The sequence below is a fragment of the Leopardus geoffroyi genome, chromosome B2 (genome assembly GCF_018350155.1).
Source record: "Leopardus geoffroyi isolate Oge1 chromosome B2, O.geoffroyi_Oge1_pat1.0, whole genome shotgun sequence".
Classification (NCBI taxonomy): Eukaryota; Metazoa; Chordata; class Mammalia; order Carnivora; family Felidae; genus Leopardus; species Leopardus geoffroyi.
Genome location: NC_059332.1, coordinates 99,786,623 through 99,808,315, shown reverse-complemented (window position 1 = coordinate 99,808,315; position 21,693 = coordinate 99,786,623). Strand labels below are relative to the sequence as shown.

General features: G+C 39.7%; 1 protein-coding gene across 8 annotated transcripts in view; it reads left to right on the top strand.

Annotated features, from left to right (window-relative positions):
* The window catches only part of CDK19 (cyclin dependent kinase 19), a 196,413-nt gene that overhangs the window by 131,096 nt on the left and 43,624 nt on the right, over positions 1 to 21,693 (top strand). For all 8 annotated transcript variants that reach the window (XM_045499282.1, XM_045499283.1, XM_045499284.1 and 5 more), the window contains 2 exons: positions 1,972 to 2,082; positions 4,878 to 5,018. In XM_045499282.1, the coding sequence (XP_045355238.1) occupies positions 1,972 to 2,082; positions 4,878 to 5,018 (252 nt within the window). The remainder of the gene's footprint in view (positions 1 to 1,971; positions 2,083 to 4,877; positions 5,019 to 21,693) is intronic.

The window sequence follows — 21,693 nt, the reverse complement described above, 5'->3', positions numbered from 1 at the left end:
GTATTCAGTAGAAATGTTGCTCCCTCTCCCTTTTTGTATCTGCCACAGAGTTTTATATTTAAAAGACATTCAGGGGCACCTCGGTGGCTCAGTCAGTTGAGTGTCCAACTCTTGATTTCTGCTTGGGTCAGGATCCCAGGGTTGTGGGATCGAGCCCTGTGTCAGGCTCAGCACTGAGTATGGAGCCTGCTTAGAATTTTCTCTCTCCCTCTGCCCCTGCCCCCGCTCACATGCACACACTCTCTCTCTTTCTCTCAAATAAAATACAAAATAAATAAAAGACTGGGGCGCCTGGGTGGCTAAGTCGGTTAAGCGTCCGATTTTGGCTCAGGTCATGATCTCACTGTTCGTGAGTTCGAGCCCCACGTCAGGTTCTGAGCTGACAGCTCGGAGCCCGGAGCCTACTTTGGATTCTGTGTCTCCCTTTCTCTCTGCCCCTCCCCCATTCATGCTCTGTCTCTCTCTGTCTCTCAAAACTGAATAAAAGTTAAAAAAAATTAAAAAAAATAAATAAAAGACATTCAAAATATCAAATTGAATATGTTTGTGTTAAATCTGAACCCTGGTTAAGGACAGCCTGTGGCAGGCATGTTTATAGGCTTTCATCTTGGACAGATAAAGTTATTGTTGCTAAATATTTTATCAGGCAACTGCCTGTTAAGTGCCAGGTGCTAAGTTTTCACTTGCTGATCCGGTCTTTTTATGATTTCCTTGTTTATCACAGTGCAGCTTCTACTCTGTGCGGGCTTATCCTTTCTCTATTTATAGGACCTCTTCTCCACACCAATTGTTTTTTTTTAATCAGTGGGTATGAGAGATTATCTTATACTCACTGCTTTCGTAAAAAAAACCTCAACCACATGCTCTAGTGTAGGGATTGTCAAATATCTTTCCTTCTTTTGTCAAATATTTATTGAGCACATACTGTGTTAGAGTAGATATAGATAGTATTAATATGTGGTTCCTGTCCCCCAACAGTAAAAAAGATAGGCACATTCCAAAATATATTTAATCATTTAGTGATAAGATATTACTTTTGTTTACCATTTTACATATTACTACTTAAAATGATCCCATTTTATTTTATTTATTTTAAAATGTTTATTTACTTATTTTGACAGAGAGATCATGAACATGAGCAGGGGAGGGGCAGAGAGAAAGGGAGAGAGAGAATCCCAAGTAGGTTCCACGCTGCAGGGCTTGATCTCACAACCTTGAGACCATGACTTGAGCTGAAATCAGGAGTCAGGTGCTCAAACTGAACCACCCAGGTGACCCAAAGTGATCCCACTTAGAAACATACACATACAGGGGCGCCTGGGTGGCGCAGTCGGTTAAGCGTCCAACTTCAGCCAGGTCACGATCTCGCGGTCCGTGAGTTCGAGCCCCGCGTCGGGCTCTGGGCTGATGGCTCAGAGCCTGGAGCCTGTTTCCGATTCTGTGTCTCCCTCTCTCTCTGCCCCTCCCCTGTTCATGCTCTGTCTCTCTCTGTCCCAAAAATAAAATAAACGTTGAAAACAAAAATTTAAAAAAAAAAAAAAAAAAAAAAAGAAACATACACATACACATAGAAAAAGAATTGAAGGATATGCACCAAGGTGTTGACAGAACTTATCTCTGAGGAGGGGTATTTTTTTTTTTTTAAATGTTTATCAATTTGTTTTGAGAGAGAGAGCACACACAAGTAGGAAGGGGCAGAGAGAGGAGAGAGAATCTCAAGCAGGCTCTACACTGTCAGCACAAAGCCCGATGTGGGGCTTGAACCCAGGAACCGTGAGATCATGACCTGAGCCAAAATCAAGAGTCGGACAACCAGCTGAGCTTCCCAGGCGCCCCAGTAGGGGTTTTTTTTTTTTTTTCCTTTTATTTTGCTTAAATTTTCAAAGATTTCACTTTCAACTTATAGAAAGTTCATCATTCCCCCCTCCTTGCTAGCAGGAGAGTGACCCCTCTTCTTTCTCTTGCATTCAGCTTTTGCGAGAATTGAAGCACCCTAATGTGATCGCATTGCAGAAGGTGTTCCTTTCTCACAGTGACAGGAAGGTGTGGCTGCTCTTTGATTATGCAGAACATGATTTGTGGGTAAGTTTAAATTCACTTTATTTTTAGGACTCTTTTCATGTAGGTATGGAGAAACAAATATATGCACTGCATATTACTAATGCATGTAAAACAAAACTTGCTCTGTTGACCAGAGTTCAAAATAAATATAATAATGCAAATGCAATATAAAAAAAATAAAAAATAAATAAATGCAAATGCAGATTTAAAACAATTTGAGCAATGAACATTATCATGTTATTATACTGAGAAGATAGTATTTGTAATATTCAGAAATTTTACTTCAGAAAGTGTTAATGTGTATGAAACTGTGATTTTATGCAAGTAATTAATGGCAGTTTACTGATATGTGTAGTGAAAATGGCTTTCTTTTGTGGTACACACTGTAGTTCAAGTTTCACCAGTTGTATACTTGTGAATAATTTCCCTAAGTTAAGGTCAATCTCTTGCAACATTTTGGCATTTAAAACCGACTCCACAAAACAGAGGTACATACATGGTTTTACAAATATTATCCCCAAATTCCAATTCTAAAGTTTTTAAGTTGGGAATCAAGATGCTTAAACATTTTATCCAAGGAGTTGCTAAAAGTAAAAAAAAAAATCAAACTTGGCCGGAAGTTCAAATTTTGGGTAATTAAATTCTGACTTAACATAGCGTGGTTTGTCATCTACATAAAGTCACACATCTGTTTAGGAATAACTTTGACAGACTTCTCAGTCTTTAAGGAGCTTTCAGAGTTTATGCTATTACAGCATATTGATAACAGTGTCCAGTGAATTTTTCTCCATTCTTTTCATGGATATTCATAAAAATGATGTTTTCCCCATTTCTCCGGGTTCTTTATGGGTTTGGATCCAAGACTTACTTGATAATGTACATACTTCACCTTGAACATCAGTGGTATGATGAAAGAACATGCGGTGCATTGGACTGATCGCGTCCTGTAGAACCATGTCGTTTGTAACATGATGGCCCTTAGCCATGTGTGCCTAGTGAGCACCTGAAGTGTAGCTGGTCTAAATTGAGATGTACTGTAAATATAAAATACACATGGACTTTTGAAGACTTAGTATGAAAAAAAAAATCTCACTAATCTCACTTTTTTATTTTGATTCTATGTTGAAATGATAATATTTTGAATAAACTGGGTTAATTAAAATATACTACATTAATTTTACCTGGTTTTTTTTTCTTTTGCTGTGGCTATAAAATGTTGAAAGTTATATATGTGTAGCTCCTATTATATATTTTCTGGATACTGCCCCTCCATATAAACCCTAATTTTCTATTATTTCCTTAAATAAAGTACATGTTGTTAAACAGCTTATGAAAAAGCAAGAAAGCTCTGTTAATAGGTTAAAATTTTTCTATGCCATTTGGCCATTTTTAAGTTAGTGGAGCATTATTGACAGCTTTACCAGTGTTGTTTAATAGGGGTTTACATGACCTTTATTTTTTTTTTAATTTTTTTAAATGTTTTTATTTATTTTTGAGACAGAGAGAGACAGAGCATAAGCAGGGGAGGGGCAGAGAGAGAGGGAGACACAGAATCTGAAGCAGGCTCCAGGCTCTGAGCTGTCAGCACAGAGCCTGATGCGGGGCTCGAACTCACGGACTGTGAGATCATGACCTGAGCCAAAGTTGGTCGCTCAACCGACTGAGCCACCCAGGCGCCCCTACATGACCTATAATACCCATCATGTTGTGTTTTGCACAGGGGTGAGGCAAAGATGGAGGTGGAGGTTTGGGGGACAGGTAGCATATCTTCCCTATCAAAATGATGTTATCATAACCTACAAAATAACATGTGGTCATAGAAATTTGAATATAGTGATCCAGTTGTATTTATTTCAATGAGGTTGAATTCCGCCTTTTTCTCCCTTCCTCCTTCCTCCCTTCTAGTGATTTCCTATTTAATATTAACTACTAGGAATATATCCTAATTTCATCCTATGCCAAAAGAAGGTGGACTTTTGCAATAATTCAAATGTACACATAGTCAGTGAGATTATACAGATTTACTAAGTGCTAACTTTTTATACAGTAGTAAAGATTTAAGGGCATGTAGCTGGCTCGGTTGGTAGAGCATGTAACTCTTGATCTCAGGGTCATGAGTTTGAGCCCCATGTGCGGCATGGAGTTTACTTAAAATAAAATATTTAAAAAAATATAGTAAAGAATTATAGAGTATTTTTTTCTTCTCTTTTAATCTTTCATTCTGTCAGTAGAGAATACAACTAACACTATTTTTTTTTTTTTTTCAAAAAAAAATACTAGTACTGTTTTTATGCAGTCTGTTAAGTATCAGTGCTTTTTACCTTTTGGTTCTATTTAATGAAAATCTTACTGGTTTCAGTAAATCTAGTTATTATATCCACAATAACATTGTCACACTCACCCCCAATATAGGTCCCTTATCATTCAAATTATTTTTCTTTGTGTCATTATTGGCCTTTAATAAGTAATTTTTAGGGGCGCCTGGGTGGCGCAGTCGGTTGAGTGTCCGACTTCAGCCAGGCCACGATCTCGCGGTCCGTGAGTTCGAGCCCCGCGTCGGGCTCTGGGCTGATGGCTTGGAGCCTGGAGCCTGTTTCCGATTCTGTGTCTCCCTCTCTCTCTGCCCCTCCCCTGTTCATGCTCTGTCTCTCTCTGTCCCAAAAATAAATAAACGTTGAAAAAAAAAAATTAAAAAAAAAAAAAAGTAATTTTTAAATGTAGAGAATTTATTGCAGACTTGATTGTGTTTTATTGATACAAATATTAGCAGAGACTATGTGTTATAATAGTATGTTTTATTTTTTTTTAATTTTTAGCACATTATTAAGTTTCACCGTGCATCAAAAGCAAATAAAAAGCCCATGCAGTTGCCAAGATCTATGGTCAAATCATTACTTTACCAGATTCTTGATGGTATCCATTACCTCCATGCAAATTGGGTGCTTCACAGAGATCTGGTAAGTATGTTTCTTTTAAATTGATCAATATGGGTTTTTTTTACCTCTTTTTAAAAATACCTTTTCTTCTTGGTACAATTATTATGAACATTGATTATAGAAAATTTTGAAAATACATAAAACCAAAAAAGAAGGAAATGAAAATCACCCATAAGCCTACGCTTAAAAGAGTACCCTTATTAACATTTGGTATATGTTCTTTCATTATATTTATGCATAGCTATAAAATGTCTGTGTGGTTTTCAATGCATAATTGGTATAATCTTAATGGAATAGTCACATGTAAAATAAGTACCTTTCAGTCCATTTTGTTCTTCACATTATTGCGCATTTTCAGTAAAAATATTAATTAAAGATTGAGTTCTTACTGTTTTTTTCCCTTAAGAGCTAAACGGAAATAATGACCCTGCATCCAGTAAATAGAATGTTGTCAGTATTATCAATAAAGGTTGTTATCAGTATTATGAACAAATCAAATGTTTGATTTTACCTTTTTTTCAGTACACATGTAACAAACATTTGTTAATGTCAGATTCTATGCCAGTTATCTTTGCATTGTTGTTATTTTACTTTATGTTGATGAGATTTTTTTTGTTTATTTGTAAGAAAATATGGGTACTGAATAGTTGTAATAATCATGAGTTTAAAATTGGAAGTTTTGTTCCTAACTCTCCTTGAAAAAATGGTTTCAAGATCATTATTTCTTAGGCTTTTGGAGATTCTAGGGATATGGTAGGGATGAATCTAGGTCAACTCAGTTTTACTAATTGAGGAAAAGTATTTATTATAGAAAGGAATGAATACACAAGAAGATCTAGTTAGTACCTGTGGCTACATTGTCAGGCCTTGTCATCTGACTTGACCGTCTCTTGCTGTGGCATTGAAGATAAATTGGAGCCAAATGCCAGTGACCACAAAGATGGGTTTACCATTTCAACAGATGCATTTCACCTCATAATTTTGAACTGTAAAGTTCTCAAAGACTTCCACCTATCCACTTTACTATTAACCATGAATCAGCACATTTTTCTGTGGCTACATGAGGTTGTTCTAGATCAAACCCTCTCCTTCATTAATTGTTTATGTAATTAACATAAGCTATGTGAGTTATTTTTGAGGTCATGATCACGTTTGAATCATCGATCAAAATCTTTTATCGAAGACTGACTAATTTCAACTCTTCTCTTTTTTCACAACACTGTGTATTTTATTCTCAATAGCATAGATTCACAGATTTTATTTCTGATGTCGCCTGAGTGTCCACTGGGACTAAAACTCAGGATGACTAGGACCTGGTTTTCTCTTTGTTGGCTTGCTGCTGCTTTAATGTCTATATTAGTTATGGCATCACCCTTTTCTCAGCCTAGAAGGTTCTTTTACCCCTTGCAAACCCTTGCACTGTACATCTAGGCCTTGCCTGGTCTTGTCAGTTTCATCTCTAAACTCTCTCTTCCATCTGTCTATTTCCATCTCTAGTGCCTCATTCCTAGTTCAGGCCTTTATTATCTCTTTCTTGCGGTATGGTACTAGCCTCTTAACTTGTCTGCTTGCAAACAGTCTCTTTCCCTTCCATCCACTGTAGACCTTCTGGATAATTACACAGCTCCTGATCAAGAACTTTGAAATAGTTCCTCATTGCTTACAGACTAAAGCTCTAGTTCCTTATTGGGCTTTCAAGTTCATAGCAAATATAGCTCCAACTGTCTTTAGAATTTTTCTTTATCCCAATCCTGTAATCTTTCACTTACACTATACCATTAAACTATTGATTGTCCCCTGTGTCATCCTGAGATTTCCTGCCTCAATGACCTTTATTTATTACCCCATCTGTACATATTCAAATACTACCTGTCTGTGAGGACTTGCACAAATGTTAAAACTTATCCTCGTATCCATTCCTACTTGGAAATAAGATCTCCTTTTTTTTTTTTTTTTAATGTTTATTTATTTTTGAGAGCGAGAGAGACAGAGTGTGAATTGGGCAAGGGCAGAGAGAGAGAGAGGGAGGCACAGAATCCAAAGCAGCCTCCAAGCTCTGGACACAGAACCCGACGTGGGGCTTGAACTCACAAACTGTGAGATCATGACCTGAGGCGAAGTCGGACGCTTAACCGACTGAGCCACCCAGGCACCCCAGTAATCTCTCCTTCTTGTTGGTTGCCATTGTACTTCTTTACTTCTCTTACGGCACTTATCTGTTAGTATTATAGTGGCTGTCTTAGATCATCTTCTAGACCATACACTTCTTGAGAGAGCAGGGTCTACGAATCATTTTGGCACACTAGCAGTACTCGAGTACACAACAGGTACTGAGTAAATATTTCCTCAGTGAATTAATATGAGTAAGAATAGATTCTTACGGTATGCTTCTGGATCAAGTAACATATTTATATTTCAACACACTGTCCTTGTGTTGAACATTTATTATTACCTTGTGTGTTTAAAGCAAGGATATATGGGGACAGTACACATATGATTGCATTAAAGACCTTCTCCGGAGTTTACTCTCAGAGAAGAAACACGACATACGCATAAACAGTTATGCTGTAAGATAGATGAGAAAGATGGTGATCATGGCTACGTGATAGGCACAGATTAAATGCTACTCAAGCTTAGAAGAGGTTATGAGGAGGGGATGAGGGAAAGTTTCAAGAGAGCTGCCACTTGAGCTAGACGTTGAAGTAGGAATCTACCCTGTGAGAGCCTACTCAGTTCTTTTCGCTGATCATGAGTACTGATAGCTGGACCACATTGTCATGGTTTTGCCAAAGTATTTTCAGGAGTAGAAGATTTAAACTGTATGTTTACTTGAGATAGATTCTCTAGTAAGTATAGAAATACAAAGCGTATCACATATGAATGTGGTGTTGAAAGCATGATGGGGACATGCAAAAAATTATTTTTTGTGCAATAGAGTTGCAGTTTCAGTCGGTGAGTGGTTTTTCTTAATGCTTCGTTTCCCATTGACATAAGAAATTGGGCTTTACACTATTTGTTAGTCACAATTATTTCAGAGTATATACCGTCTCTGCAAGATCCAGAGTTAAAGGTGTTAGAGTAAATGTGAATTTGCAATGTAATAATACAACCCCCCAAATTTAAAAAGTAAATAAAAAATCAGTGTTTTGGACTTTACAAAAGAAGCATTATATCATCAAAGAAGGTTGGGGTTTTTCTTTTAAAAAAAATTTTTTTTTTGACGTTTATTTATTTTTGAGACAGAGAGAGACAGAGCATGAACGGGGGAGGGGCAGAGGGAGAGGGAGACACAGAATCGGAAACAGGCTCCAGGCTCTGAGCCATCAGCCCAGAGCCTGACGCGGGGCTCGAACTCACGGACTGCGAGATCGTGACCTGAGCTGAAGTTGGACGCTTAACCGACTGAGCCACCCAGGCGCCCCAAGGTTGGGGTTTTTCATTGTGATTGATTATATATCTGTAATAGTAGTTAGCTATGTCATATGGATCCTAAAATTTACCAGAAGTAGAGAATTTAAACAAAGTCACTAAAAATATTACTTACATTGAGGAATTGCTTTAAAAAGAAAGGAGAAGAGGAGCTAAATATATTTATCTTGGCTGAGACAATGAAGTAGAGACATAAGTCTATAAATATTTGGAACTTGTAAACACCAAGGGAAAAAAGATGTATTTTAATTTTATAGCAGGATATAGCTAAGAGTAAGAAGATGAAATATAGGATGACTCACTTTTATGAGATTACTGTTCGGGTAGGTTGGAAGGATACCAAGATAAATAGTTGATCCTGTTTTCAAAATTATGAGCTCCAGGGGAGTAAGGATCATATCTTACTAATTTTTGTATTCCTAGTGTTGGCATATTGTTTGTGCTCATAAGTTACTTGAATTTCAGCAAGGCATCTGGCAATTGCACGTTATTCTTTAGCAAAGAGAAATAGTGGCTAAATGGTTGTATTGTTAAGTAGATTTACGGCTTCTTGGTTATGAGTTTTGCTACTGGATCAGTGGCATAAACTGAACTGTGTGTTAAACCATCTCTTCATCACTTTATCATATCTCAGTACCTAAAACATGATAAATGCTAGGTCTTTATCAAATGAAAGATCTGAGTAAATGCTCTAGGGCCCTGACCTGCTCTGACTTTTAAAAAATATTTGTGGTGGTTCCAAACCAAAACTCTAACTTTAGTTTTGAATGGTAATTATTGTTCATAATACTGGGTGAATTTGTACTCTTTTGAAGTCTATGAGCACAGATAACTATATCTTTTGCAAACATGGTACATGGAAATTTAGTTGAGGGAGAAAATAATTTTGTAGCCAGTAATCTTTTGGGTTTTGTTATTAGTTACCATCTACTGCACTTTTGGATTGTCAAAACACTTCTGACACAGACCTAAAGACTTATTTATTCTATTAGAGGTTAATAGTAGTAGTAGTAATAATAATAATAATAATAAACTTGCCAATTCTTAGAGTCAAATGTAATTCAGCTGGTTAAAGGAAATGATGTAATAGATATTCTAGCTATAGAGAAATGTGTAATATATGACCCTGGATACTTTGTCATACTAACTAATGAAGAGCTATTTTAGTTTTGTTTTATTTTTTTCCTCATGATACCTGCTTGTTCAGGCAGAATACTTGATTTTTAAAAAAAATTATTTTAATGCTTATTTATTTTTCAGAGAGGGAGAGCGCGCACGCAAGTGAGCATGCGTGGGGGAGGGGCAGAGAGAGAGAGAGAGGGAGACACAGGATCTGAAGCAGGCTCCAGGCTCTGAGCTGTCAGCACAGAGCCCTACGGGGGGGGGGGGGGGGGGGGGGGGGGGATCGAACTCGTGACCGCAAGATCATGACCTGAGCTGAAGTCGGACACTTAACCGACTGAGCCACCCAGACACCCCCAGAATACTTGATTTTTAACAGCATTCTGGGTTGTCTATGACATGTTGGCTATGTATGTTGTAAGTCTGTATTAGTTAACTATTGTCGTATGGCAAATTGCCCCAAAACTCAGTGGCTTTCAAGACGTTTAAATATTTATCATCTCACAGGTTCTATGGGTCAGGAATCTAGGTGTGGCTTATCTGGATCCTGTTTTACAGTCTCCTTAAAAGACTGCAGTCACCTGGAGTCTTGACTGTGAAGCATCTGCTTCCTTATTCAGTCACGTGGTTGTTAGCAGGCTTCATTTCCTCCTGAGCTGATAGGTGGAAGGTGAAAGCTTTCCTTGGTTCTTTGCCACCTCAGCTTCTCCACAGACCATCTTACAACATGGCAGTTTTCTTCACCAGAGTGAGCAAACAAGATGGTGGAGAGTGTGTGTTAGCAAGATGGAAGTCGCAGTCTTCTGTTAGTGAATCATGGAAGTGACATCCCATCACCAGAGGTCACTTTTACAGCCCACCCTCACAGGAAGTAATTACACAAGGGTGTGTTTACTGGGGGCGGGGATATTGGAAACCATGTCCGAAGCTGCCTACCACCAACTTTAAGAGACTTTAAAATGGATCCTACAGGGGCGCCTGGGTGGCGCAGTCAGTTGAGCGTCCGACTTCAGCCAGGTCACGATCTCGCGGTCCGGGAGTTCGAGCCCCGCGTCGGGCTCTGGGCTGATGGCTCAGAGCCTGGAGCCTGTTTCCGATTCTGTGTCTCCCTCTCTCTCTGCCCCTCCCCCGTTCATGCTCTGTCTCTCTCTGTCCCAAAAATAAATAAACGTTGAAAAAAAAAATAAATTAAAAAAAATAAAATAAAATGGATCCTATTATTGTCCTATTTAGTAGAAATATAAAAGAAAAATACAAGTCCCTCCTTTCCATATTAAAAAGTTGCTTGAGTGGCAAGAGGATAGTTCTGGTTCTAAAGAGCTAAAAAAAATATTATAATGTACCAATTATCCCTTCCCTTTTACAAACATTCTTTAGTGATTTATTTCCAGAATTTGGCATATGTTCCTTGCATTTCCTCTCCTCTCCTGTGCCCTCCATTCCTCCTGCACCCACTATTGAACCACAAGTTTAATCTTAAATCTAGAGGGTGTGTTCAACGGAGATCCAGGATTTTTCACTTTGAACCTATCTAGAGATCCCATCTTTGTTAAACTGTTTGAGGCCTACGCTTATCACTGCTACTTTCTATTCTCTTTTGCTCGCATTTGTGTCAAACAGGGAAAAATGCAAAGAAAAATTTAAGTTTCCCACGGTCACTAGTGCTGCCGAGTTGTAACAGGTAGCTGACGAGAAATGTTATAGTTCTTCAGCTAAGAGAGAGCATTTGAAGACTCTTTAGGAATGTCATGTATGAAAGTCCAATGTACAAAACTCACAGATGGCCTCTTTTCTACTCAGCTGGGGAAGAAGTACTGTGCTGTTAATCTTTGTGAAAGTTTGATTAAAATAAGTGCTTGGCGGTTGGAGAATGGTCTAGAAATATCTGTGTGCAGCTCTTCATACCTTGTCCGACAGGGAGATACATTAAGTCTTTAATTTTGTGTATACTAAAGAGGGCCTGACAAGGTGAATGTGTCACACTGCAAAGAAACCCTTAAAATCTGACTGGAGCCATCATGCTGGCATTTTCAAGAATTTTAGTACTGTTTTAGAGTTTAACCTCGCTTAGTTCTTACGAAATGGGAGCTTGGAGATCTTAAACTTAAAAAACATATATACATTTCTAGGAAAGCTAATCTTGATCCGTAAGCCTCAGTTTACTCATTTATAAAATTGGAATAATGATAGGGACTTTGTACAGTTGTTCATCTTCTAGTCTTAGCCCCAGAGTTCCTGAATTCCTCCTAATTTCCATTCTGTAGAAGCTTCTGTACATTATTCTGGATCCCACCAGCAATCCAGAGATGCCCATTCTTTCAACTGCCTTTCCCAGGATTCCTTTATTTTTTTAATTTTATTTTGAAAAAATTTTCAAATGTTTATTTTTGAGAGAGAGAGAGAAACAGAGTCGGGGAGGGGCAGAGAGAGAAGGAGACACAGAAGCTGAAGCAGGCTCCATGCTGTTAGCACAGAGCCTGATGCCGGGCTCAGACTCACAAACTGTGAGATCATGACCTGAGCCGAGGTCGGATGCTCAACTGACTGAGCCACCCAGGTGTCCCGCTCTCGTCCCCCGCCCCCCGCCCCGCCACCACAGTTCCTTTAGCCTACAACTCTAGCCCTTTCTACTTTACAAAGTAGAGCCCTATCTGTTTATTATTTTTTATTTGATTTATTAAATTAACATGCTAATTAAAGAATTATGGCAGAAAGTGGTATTTATTTTAATATGACTTAATCATTATAATTTCTTTTAGAATTCAGAGCTAACAACGAAAAAGGAAAATATGGCTTGGTTATTTTCTAACTTGCAATTTCAGGTGACTTTGGACAATTACAGATCTTGTCATGCTAAAGAATTACACTGGGGTTGCTGCTGGTGACCTTTGGTTCCTTACTAGTTCCTTAGAGCTGGGCCCTTGAGAGTCTGTGGCCCAGCAGTTCATGTCTCCAGTCTGAAGGCCTTTGATGGTAGTGATGTCATCCCTGTGCAGGGACTCCTGTTCTGCCAGTACACAGGGCCTTGTGACGATCAAGTGAGATAGTGTTTCTCAAGGTGCTCTAGATACTGTGACATATACCTGTGTCACAGGTGGGCTGTGATTTTTTTGGCATGACAGGTTTTCCGCCATCCACACCCACAGCCCAGTCATGGGAGTGTTCTGCAGAATACACATCTGTCCATTTGAGTTGAAGTGTAATGTCCCATCTGTTCCATAGACAAGTGATACACACTAAGAATTACACTTCTAAGAGGGCCAGCTTCAAAGGGGATGAGGCCTCTTAAGGTTCAGCTCAGGGACAGGGCTCTTTTGATGATCCCTGTCAGACAAACACAGTACCGTAGCCTGTACTGACAAACCCACGTATCTAGAAGGTGGTTTGCCAAACTAACTTCAAAGTCGCTAAGAGGTGATAGTCCAGATACATTCCACAGTGGCAGGAATAGCAGGAGCTGGTTAAGAATCAAGGGCTACAGACAGGACCCCCAGCACTTTGAGGCCTGTGTTTAAAACTGAAGAACCATTTCAGGCATACTATTTTATTAAATTACTATTATTGAGGTAGAATTTGCATATAACAAGATGTACCCATTTTAGTTACAAATTGATCAGTTTGGACAAATGTATATACCAGGGTGATCACTACCACAGGCATCCTGTGTGACTGGCACCATAGGATGATTCAGGATCTCTTACTGAAAGTGATGGTGTCTTCATCAAGAAGGGATCTTATATGCATGAACTGATTATTTCTTTGGGAGATTGCATATGGTGATTATTTTGGGTGATAAGATTCTCGACTAAGCATTCATCTAAGTAGAAGCCTTCTGGAGGTGAGGGCCATAAATCAATGAAGTGTTGTGCATTTTCCAGGTCCACTTTTGTTCTCATAACCCTGGCCTGCAGTGCATTTCTTAGAGACTTGAGTTCTAATCCTGGATCTGCCACTGTCCAGGGACAGTGAGCTTGGTTAAGGTTGTAGGTCTTTCCCCTTGGTGTCTTCATGAGTGACGCAAGAAGGCTCAGTTTCATAATTTCTACCTCTGACATCCTTTTTTTTGGGCAAAAGTTCTCACATATTTATTACTGAACCAACCTACTGGTGCAAAAGCATAGTAACAGAGAACGATCATTTTCCTGGATAAAACATGTCTATTGTTCAGGTAGGCGTGATGTTTACAGAGTGAGAGGATGTGAACACATGACCTTCATGCAGCAGAAACACAGGTGCAATTCCATATGGACCCAGGTTGGTTCTTCTCTCATGTCTCCTTTTGGAGCTGCACCTGATTTTCTCACCAGTTTTCACCTGCAGGCACTGGGGAATGGGACAATTCTGCTTTTGATTCTGAAAGTCTCGTGAGAAGACTCGGCCAGGAAAAGTCATCCGCACCCATCACCATGGTGGAGAAAAGGAGAAAGGAGCTCTACCTCTGACATTCTTAATTTGTCATGATAATAAGACTGAATTATTTGATTTGAATATGAATGTCACAAATGTAAATCGAAAACTACTTTCTACCAGCATTGCTTCTCTGAGGACGGATTGTACTCATTAATGAGTAAGATAGAATCTGAATGTCTGTGCAGCACTCGTGCTGGCATTGCCATCAGTGTGGGATTTATCTTGATTATACTCTTAGTGACCTTGCAGTTAGTTAGGTAAATAGCCTTCTAGATACCTGTGTTTGTCTTGCATTAAGCTTTTTATAATGGCTGCTTTTTATTGGTTCTTGTTCGAGAAAAGAAAACCTTATCTCTGCTGTTCAGGCCTATAACCACTCCTAAAAGGCTGGAACAAAGAAGTGTATTGTTAACTGTTGTTTGGTGCTGGGGTGGCAGGCATTGTTTATTATGAACACCCAGGTTTGATTAACATAGATTATTCAGATTGACCTACTACAGATCCCCCTAGACCATTTTAAGGTAACGTGAAATGAATCACAGCATTTAATATTATAGTCTACTCCTGAGTTACAGATAGCTTGCACCTAGTTGTAGATACGTAATTTTGAACTGAGAAAGGCATTTTTGCTTAGAAACAGTTACGTTCTCTGAATACAAAGGCCTGTTCAACCCACAATATAGCTATAAAGTGTGACACTTATAGAACTCTGAAACCTAGTTGTCATTTTAACTACATTAGTATTTATAACAGGATTTCTGTGAAGGAAGTGCTGGTTTACAGAGTTAAGAATATTTGCTATACAAACACTTTGACCTCCTAATATGTACCGGGCGCCATGTTGGGCACTGGGTATACACGGATAAATAAAATACAATCCCTTCCCTCAGTGAATGCATGGTGGAGAAGATACACAAACGGATCAGCATAAAACAGAAAGGTTTTGAAAAGACATTATGAGGTGCAGTCAGGGATTGGCTGTGCATAAAGTACTGAGAGCACAGGAGGAGAGCATCTGACCAGTTGGGATGGGGGCCGTCTTTGAGGACTCACACTGAGCTGAATCTAAAGGATGAGTAGATATTTAGAAGATGAAGGGGGCATTCCAGGCAGAGGAGACAGCTTAAATAAGGGCACGGGGTAAGAAACTGCAAGCACGTTGGTATCACTGAAGCAAAGCAAGAAATGGTGAAAGAAGCAGCAGAAGAGAAAAGTAGGGACCCAATCACGGTTAACCTTCACTGGCATGTTTTGAAGCATGGACTTTTCCTGTGGTCAGTTGGAGCTGAGCCGGTCAGGTTTCTGCTTAGGATAGACCACTCACACCGGGGTACGGAGAATGGGTCGGAGGGTGCAGGGATGGCAGCTTTATCAGGCTATTGTAATCAGCGGGTTGAGAAATGATGAAGGCCTTGGCTGAGGTAATCAAGTGAGGAGGGGAAATAGTCGACAAATATTTAGGAAGTAAGATAATCAGATCTGAGGATTAGATAGATTTGAGGGATAAAGGACAGGGTGTTCCGACTTCTGCTTTTGTTGATTGAGAAGAGAATACCAGAAAAACAGGAAAAATTCAGTTTGAACACTCGAAGTTTGAGAGGATTGTGGAGAAGGCCAGCATACCGTACCGTTTGACGTAACCCTAAGCCATATAGAAGTTTGGAGATTTTGGTTATGGATCCGAGAGTCATTAGCATATGGGTGGTTGCTGAAACTCCAGAATAAACCAAAATCAGATTTTTTAAAAACCTGTTCTATCCACAAGCAGAGTGTTCCTATGAAATCTTTTGGAAGCTGAAATGGAGGAAAGTGAAGAAGTACTAACCACTGATTTACATGGAAAATTTTTTGAGCATTCCCAGACCCCCAAAATAACCTCTCTTAGGCTTTTCTGATGCCTTAGGACACATCTCGCTAACAGATGCACAAAATAAATCCAGAGAAAGAACAGATGTTCCTAGTTGAAAGCTATGGCAGGCTGATGCTGAGTGTGGTCTTGGGGAAGGAGCCCGGTGGGGGCCGTCTCCCCGCTCGGGGCGTGCTGGCTCTGTGAGGGCTGCTGCAAAGCAAATGCTAAATGCTGTTTTCACTTTTCACCTTTTTTCCTAAAAGCAAAAATCCTCTTCATGTATCTTTCAGTTCGAAAGAAATAGGTATTAATGCAGATTTTTTGTAAAAGTAAAGTGGTGTAACTGAACTTTTGAAAAGCAGGGGATGCCCATATTCAGAAGTGAGCTTGGCATATTTTGGGGAAGGTACTGACTCTAGTTTCTTGCAACTTCATTCATGCATTCATTTATATTTTAATTTTTTCTTAAGATTTTATTTTTAAGTAATCTCCACACCCAATGTGGAGCTCAAACTCGCAGCCCCACGGTCAAGAGTCACATGCTCCACCAACTGAGCCAGCCATGCGCCCCATAGTTTCTTTTAAAATTGAAAACTTTTGGGGCGCCTGGGTGGCTCAGTCGGTTGGGCGTCTGACTTCGGCTCAGGTCATAATCTCACAGTTTGTGGGTTTGAGCCCCGCGTCAGGCTCTGTGCTGACAGCTTGGAGCCTGGAGCCCGCTTTGGATTCTGTGTCTCCCTCTCTCTGCCCCTCCCCCACTCATGCTATGCTCTGTCTCTCTGTCTCTCAAGAATGAATAAACATTAAAAAAAAATTAAAAAAAAAAAATTGAAAACTTTCCAAAAAAAAAATTGAAAACTTTCAGGGCACCTGGGTGTCTCAGTTGGTTAAGCGCTGACTTCGGCTCAGGTCACCATCTCACAGTTCATGGGTTTGAGCCCCGTGTTGGGCTCTGTGCTGACAGCTCAGAGCCTGAAGCCTGATTTGGATTCTGTGTCTCCCTCTCTCTCTGCCCCTCCCCTGCTCACGCTGTCTCTCAAAACTAAATAAATGTTAAAAAAATTTTTTTTTAAAAATTGAAAACTTGCCTACCAAAAGACCATGAGTACTAACCACTGACTATTTTTATTCACTCATCCAATAAATGTTTATTAAATATTAAGTCCCTGGATTTCAGCAGATACAAAAAGCGGTGACAGAAATATCCTCCCTGCCCTTTGGGAGGTTCCAGTCATAATGATCAGATTCTTAATATTTGTAAACCCTCTGTTATCAATGAGGTTATTTTTTTTTTTAATTTTTTTTTTCAATGTTTATTTATTTTTGGGACAGAGAGAGACAGAGCATGAATGGGGTAGGGGCAGAGAGAGAGGGAGACACAGAATTGGAAACAGGCTCCAGGCTCTGAGCCATCAGCCCAGAGCCTGACGCGGGGCTCGAACTCCCGGACCGCGAGATCGTGACCTGGCTGAAGTCGGACGCTTAACCGACTGCGCCACCCAGGCGCCCCTCAATGAGGTTATTTTAAGAGGTAAACAGTGATGATAAACTGACTCTATTAGCAAATGACTGTTGTGTTTGCTAAATGATAAAAACAACAACATATTTATCTCCCCCTTAGTTCGCTGCTCGGTTACGACACAGAATCTTTTTTGTTTAAGGTGAACAATGGAGAACAGAATATAGAAAGGCACAAACACTGATGGTTTTCTCCTGGAATGTACTTTTGTATCAGATGTGAGGAGAGTTGTGTGCTACTACATTTATTTTTATTTTTATTTATTTATTTATTTATTTATTTATTTAAAAAATTTTTTTAATGTTTATTTATTTTTGAGAGAGAGACAGAGCATGAGCAGGGGAGGAACAGAGAGAGAAGGAGACACAGAATCTGAAACAGGCTCCAGGCTCTGAGCTGTCAGCACAGAGCCCGACGAGGGGCTCAAACTCACAAACCATGAGATCATGACCTGAGCCGAAGCCGGACGCTCAACCGACTCAGCCACCCAGGCGCCCCAACTACATTTAAATAAAAGAATAGTTGTAGCCATCAATACTAGGTTAGCACTATTCATTGTTTAAAAAACTAGTCTGATTGATGTTCTGATTGGTTTTGTCCCTATTATTCAGGGTTGTAGACAGTTGTGTTTGTATTTTCCTCTCTTTATTGGTGCTGATAAGAGTCATCTTGTGGCTTCATATTTTTGTCCCAAATGTCCTGGGGTGGGGAGCACAAAGCAAATGTAGTAGGGTACTTGTGTATCTTTAGGCCATTCTATTTATGAGGTGCCAATTAACTAAAATTAAATTTAACCCTGTGGAAAAAAACTGATTCTATAGGAGGAAAAAGCAAATCTGAAGTACATGTAAAGCCTCATGAATGTAAATTCAAGAATTAATAACTAAATCCTGCTAAAATGCAGGTATTTCAAGAATAGTTTTTAAGTAATCATATTGCTTATCACATGATTTCCCTGACTTTGGCCTTTAAAATGCAATTTAACTAAAATGAACCCTGTGGCCTTGATGTGTCTATCCGATTTTATTGCTGATAACTTAAATGCGAAGCATCCAACTCCTGCCATTTCTGCGGTTTCTATGGTAACTAAAGTGTGCAAACCCAGCAGTATCACTTTCTTTCACAGCTGGCGTTTTGTGTTCACAGTGAGAGGAGTTTTAGTAAAGCATAGTCTGTGTTAATTGGGATGTAAGTAGGTCAGAACGACTTTGGTATCCTCTCCTCGTTCTTTTTGGTGTGTGTGGGTGTAGGTGCATGTGTGTGAGCTGCAGTTCCTTTATATTTTTTTAAAGGGTATACACTCACTTAGATCAATCACTGTTAAAGTTAATCTTTTGAAAATTAAGCATAATATCTGGAAAAATGACTTGATTTGGAATCTTGAAGATTAGGTGGAGTTCTGAGACTTGCCCCAGCCCTGTGGGCCCTGGAGAATTCCTGTTATGAAAAAGGAAATGATTGATATGAAAATGCTTTGAATATTTAAATCCTTTTTATTGGTGGTCATGACATTTATTTTGTTGTTATCATTGTTCTTTTGAACCATCAAATATCTTATGAGCTGAACATGTATTTACTTATTCTTAACATTTATTTACTTGTTACGTGTAATCCCAGTTAAGGGGTGTGTATATTTTTTAAATGTTTATTTATTTTGAGAGTGGGGGAAGGGCAGAGAGAGAAAGAGACAGAATCTCAAGCAGGCTCCACACTCAGCCCGGAGCCTGACGTGGGGCTCAGTCCCACGACCCGGAGATTGTGACCGGAACCCAAATCAAGAGTCGGATGCTTCACCGACTGAGCCACCCAGGTGCCCCAAGGTGTGCATTTAAAAATAACATCCTGTGCAATTCTAGATCGTCACCTGACTACAGGAGCCCTTCTCTGTGGATACTGCCCAAACTCTGCATTCCTTTCTCAGACTGTATGAAAGAGCTTATAGCCACTGCTCCCCACTGTACATGGGGACCCCACAGTTAGAGATTCCATAGGCTTCAAGTATCCTCTGTAAAAGGTATTTTTGGGCACCTAGGCAGCTTAGTCGGTTAAGTGCCCTAACTCTTGGTTTCGGCCCAGGTCATGATCTCAGGGTCGTGGGCTCAAGCTCCAAGTGTGGCTGAGGGTGGAGTCTGCTTGAGATTCTCTCTCTCTCTCTCTCTCTCTCTCTCTCTGTCTCCGCCCCTCCTGTGCGTGCTTTCTCTCTTTCTCTCTCAAAATAAATAAATAAACTTAAAAAAAAAAAGATATTTCTACAAACTTCAGTACCAGTTAGAATCCCTGTTTCTCTCTCTCTGTATCCTCATTCCACTGTGGAAGGGGTCGGTGAAAGCTATTCTCTGTTTCTACACGGCATGACTGCAGGAACTTCTAATGAGAGTTAGCTAACAGTGATCTAAGACCAGCTTCCTGCTCTTCTGCCATTCAAATGCTCATCATCTATTTTCATTTCTTACGTGAAGCAACTTTGCTCCCGTATCACATACTGTGTGTTTTTATCTTACAGCTTTATTTTGGAAGCATTTAAGCTCAAAATGTAAGATTACAAATAATGTAGCAGAAGATATATAAGATGGTTGATTTGATAATTCTAAGATTTTTTTAAACGTTTTATTAATTTGAGTGATCTCTATATCCAATGTGGGGTTCAAACTCATGACCCCAAGATCAAGAGTCGCATGCCCTTCTGATTGAGCCAGCCAGGTACCCCAAGAATTGTTATATCCCAGAGAGTCTGTTCTCCCTAAGACCTTCCAAAGTATACTCTAATTCTGCCTTTACCTTCTTCCCACTTATTTGGGTCTCTTTCCCTGTGTCTGTCTTCTGTAAATGCCAGGAAGTTGCCTTTTTTTATCTTTCATTCTATTGCACCTGAAGACCACCTCTTCCTTTTTAAGCTCTCTTAGCTTCTAGAACCCTATGCTGTTTTCTCACCTTGGTTCCTCCTTCATAGGTTTTTCCCTGGGCTCTTTTTCCTCTAAACACCCTTTATTCCTCTCAGCATTATTCATTTTTATTAAAAAATGCCATTTCTTTAATTAGAAACAATACCAAAAAATATAAAATCAAACATTATAAAAATATATGATGTAGAAAATGATAATCTCTCCATATTCTGTTCTCAGAGATTTAGCAAAATGCCAAAAGCCACATTGTACAACCTGTAAAAATTATGGGTAAGATAAAGTAATATAAAATGATGCCAATTCTAGTCATGTAAAACCATCATTCTGTATGATTGACAACCCCGCCCATCTTCCCCTTACCTCTCCGCTGCTTCTCCTACACTAACTCTCCTGTCATGTTGACTCCAACTGCATTGACCTCTTTGCTCTTTCTCCAGTTAGCCAGCCTGCTAGCTCACCAAGGTTTCCTCGCACTGCTATCCACCATGGCCTTGCCCTTCTGCAGATCTTCTGGGGGCCCTCACCTACTCTCAGAGTGCAGGCCAGACAGTGCTCAAGAACTTCTCCAAGTCTGGTACACAAGTGACGTGTGCCCAAAGCAGAAGCATTGGGAACAGCAGGCCGGACTTCTGTTTGGTTTCCTTGTCTCTAGAATCATCAGTGCCTTATCATTCTGTCCTTCCTGATGCCCATTGTTCTCCCTCGCAAGTCTCCAGTTCTCCAGGCAAGCGCCTGTCTCAGGCCTTTCCAGCTTCTCTTTCTCTTTGCCTACACTGCCCTTCCCTTATATTCCAGCAGCTTATTACTCTACTTTCTTCAGGTCTTATCCCGAGTGTTACCTTCTCAAGGAGACATTCTCTGAGCAATTTAAATAGCGCTTATTACTGTTGAAAATGACACCCTCCCAGCAGTGCATATCCCCATTCTTTGCTTTATTTTTTGTCTTTACAAAGACTATGTGGAACATTTACATACGTTACAAGGTGTAACAGTGGAGAGCCTGTCACTTACCCCAGTAACTGGAACATCACCCATAACTTGCTTCTATTTATGCCTTTCCCCCCATCCCATCTTCCTGCCTTGTCAAGAATAACAAATATCCTAAGTTTTGAATCCATTATTTACTCCTTTTTGTTTGTTTATTTTGAGAGAGAGCACGAGTGGCAGAGAGGAAGAGAGAGAGAGAGAGAGAGAGAGAGAGAGAGAGAATATCCCAATTTCTACTGTCCACACAGAGCCCAAGGAGGAACTCGATCTCACAAACCATGAGATCGTGACTTGAGCCGAAATCAAGAGGCAGATGCTTAACTGACTGAGCCACCCAAGCATCCCTACATTATGCACTCCTTTTTAAAAATAGGTTTATCACATTTGTATGTGTGCCTAAATAGTATATTCTTAGCTTTGCTTGGTTTTAAGTTTTAAGAAAATGGCATTCTGCTGTATATAGTCTTCTAAACTTGC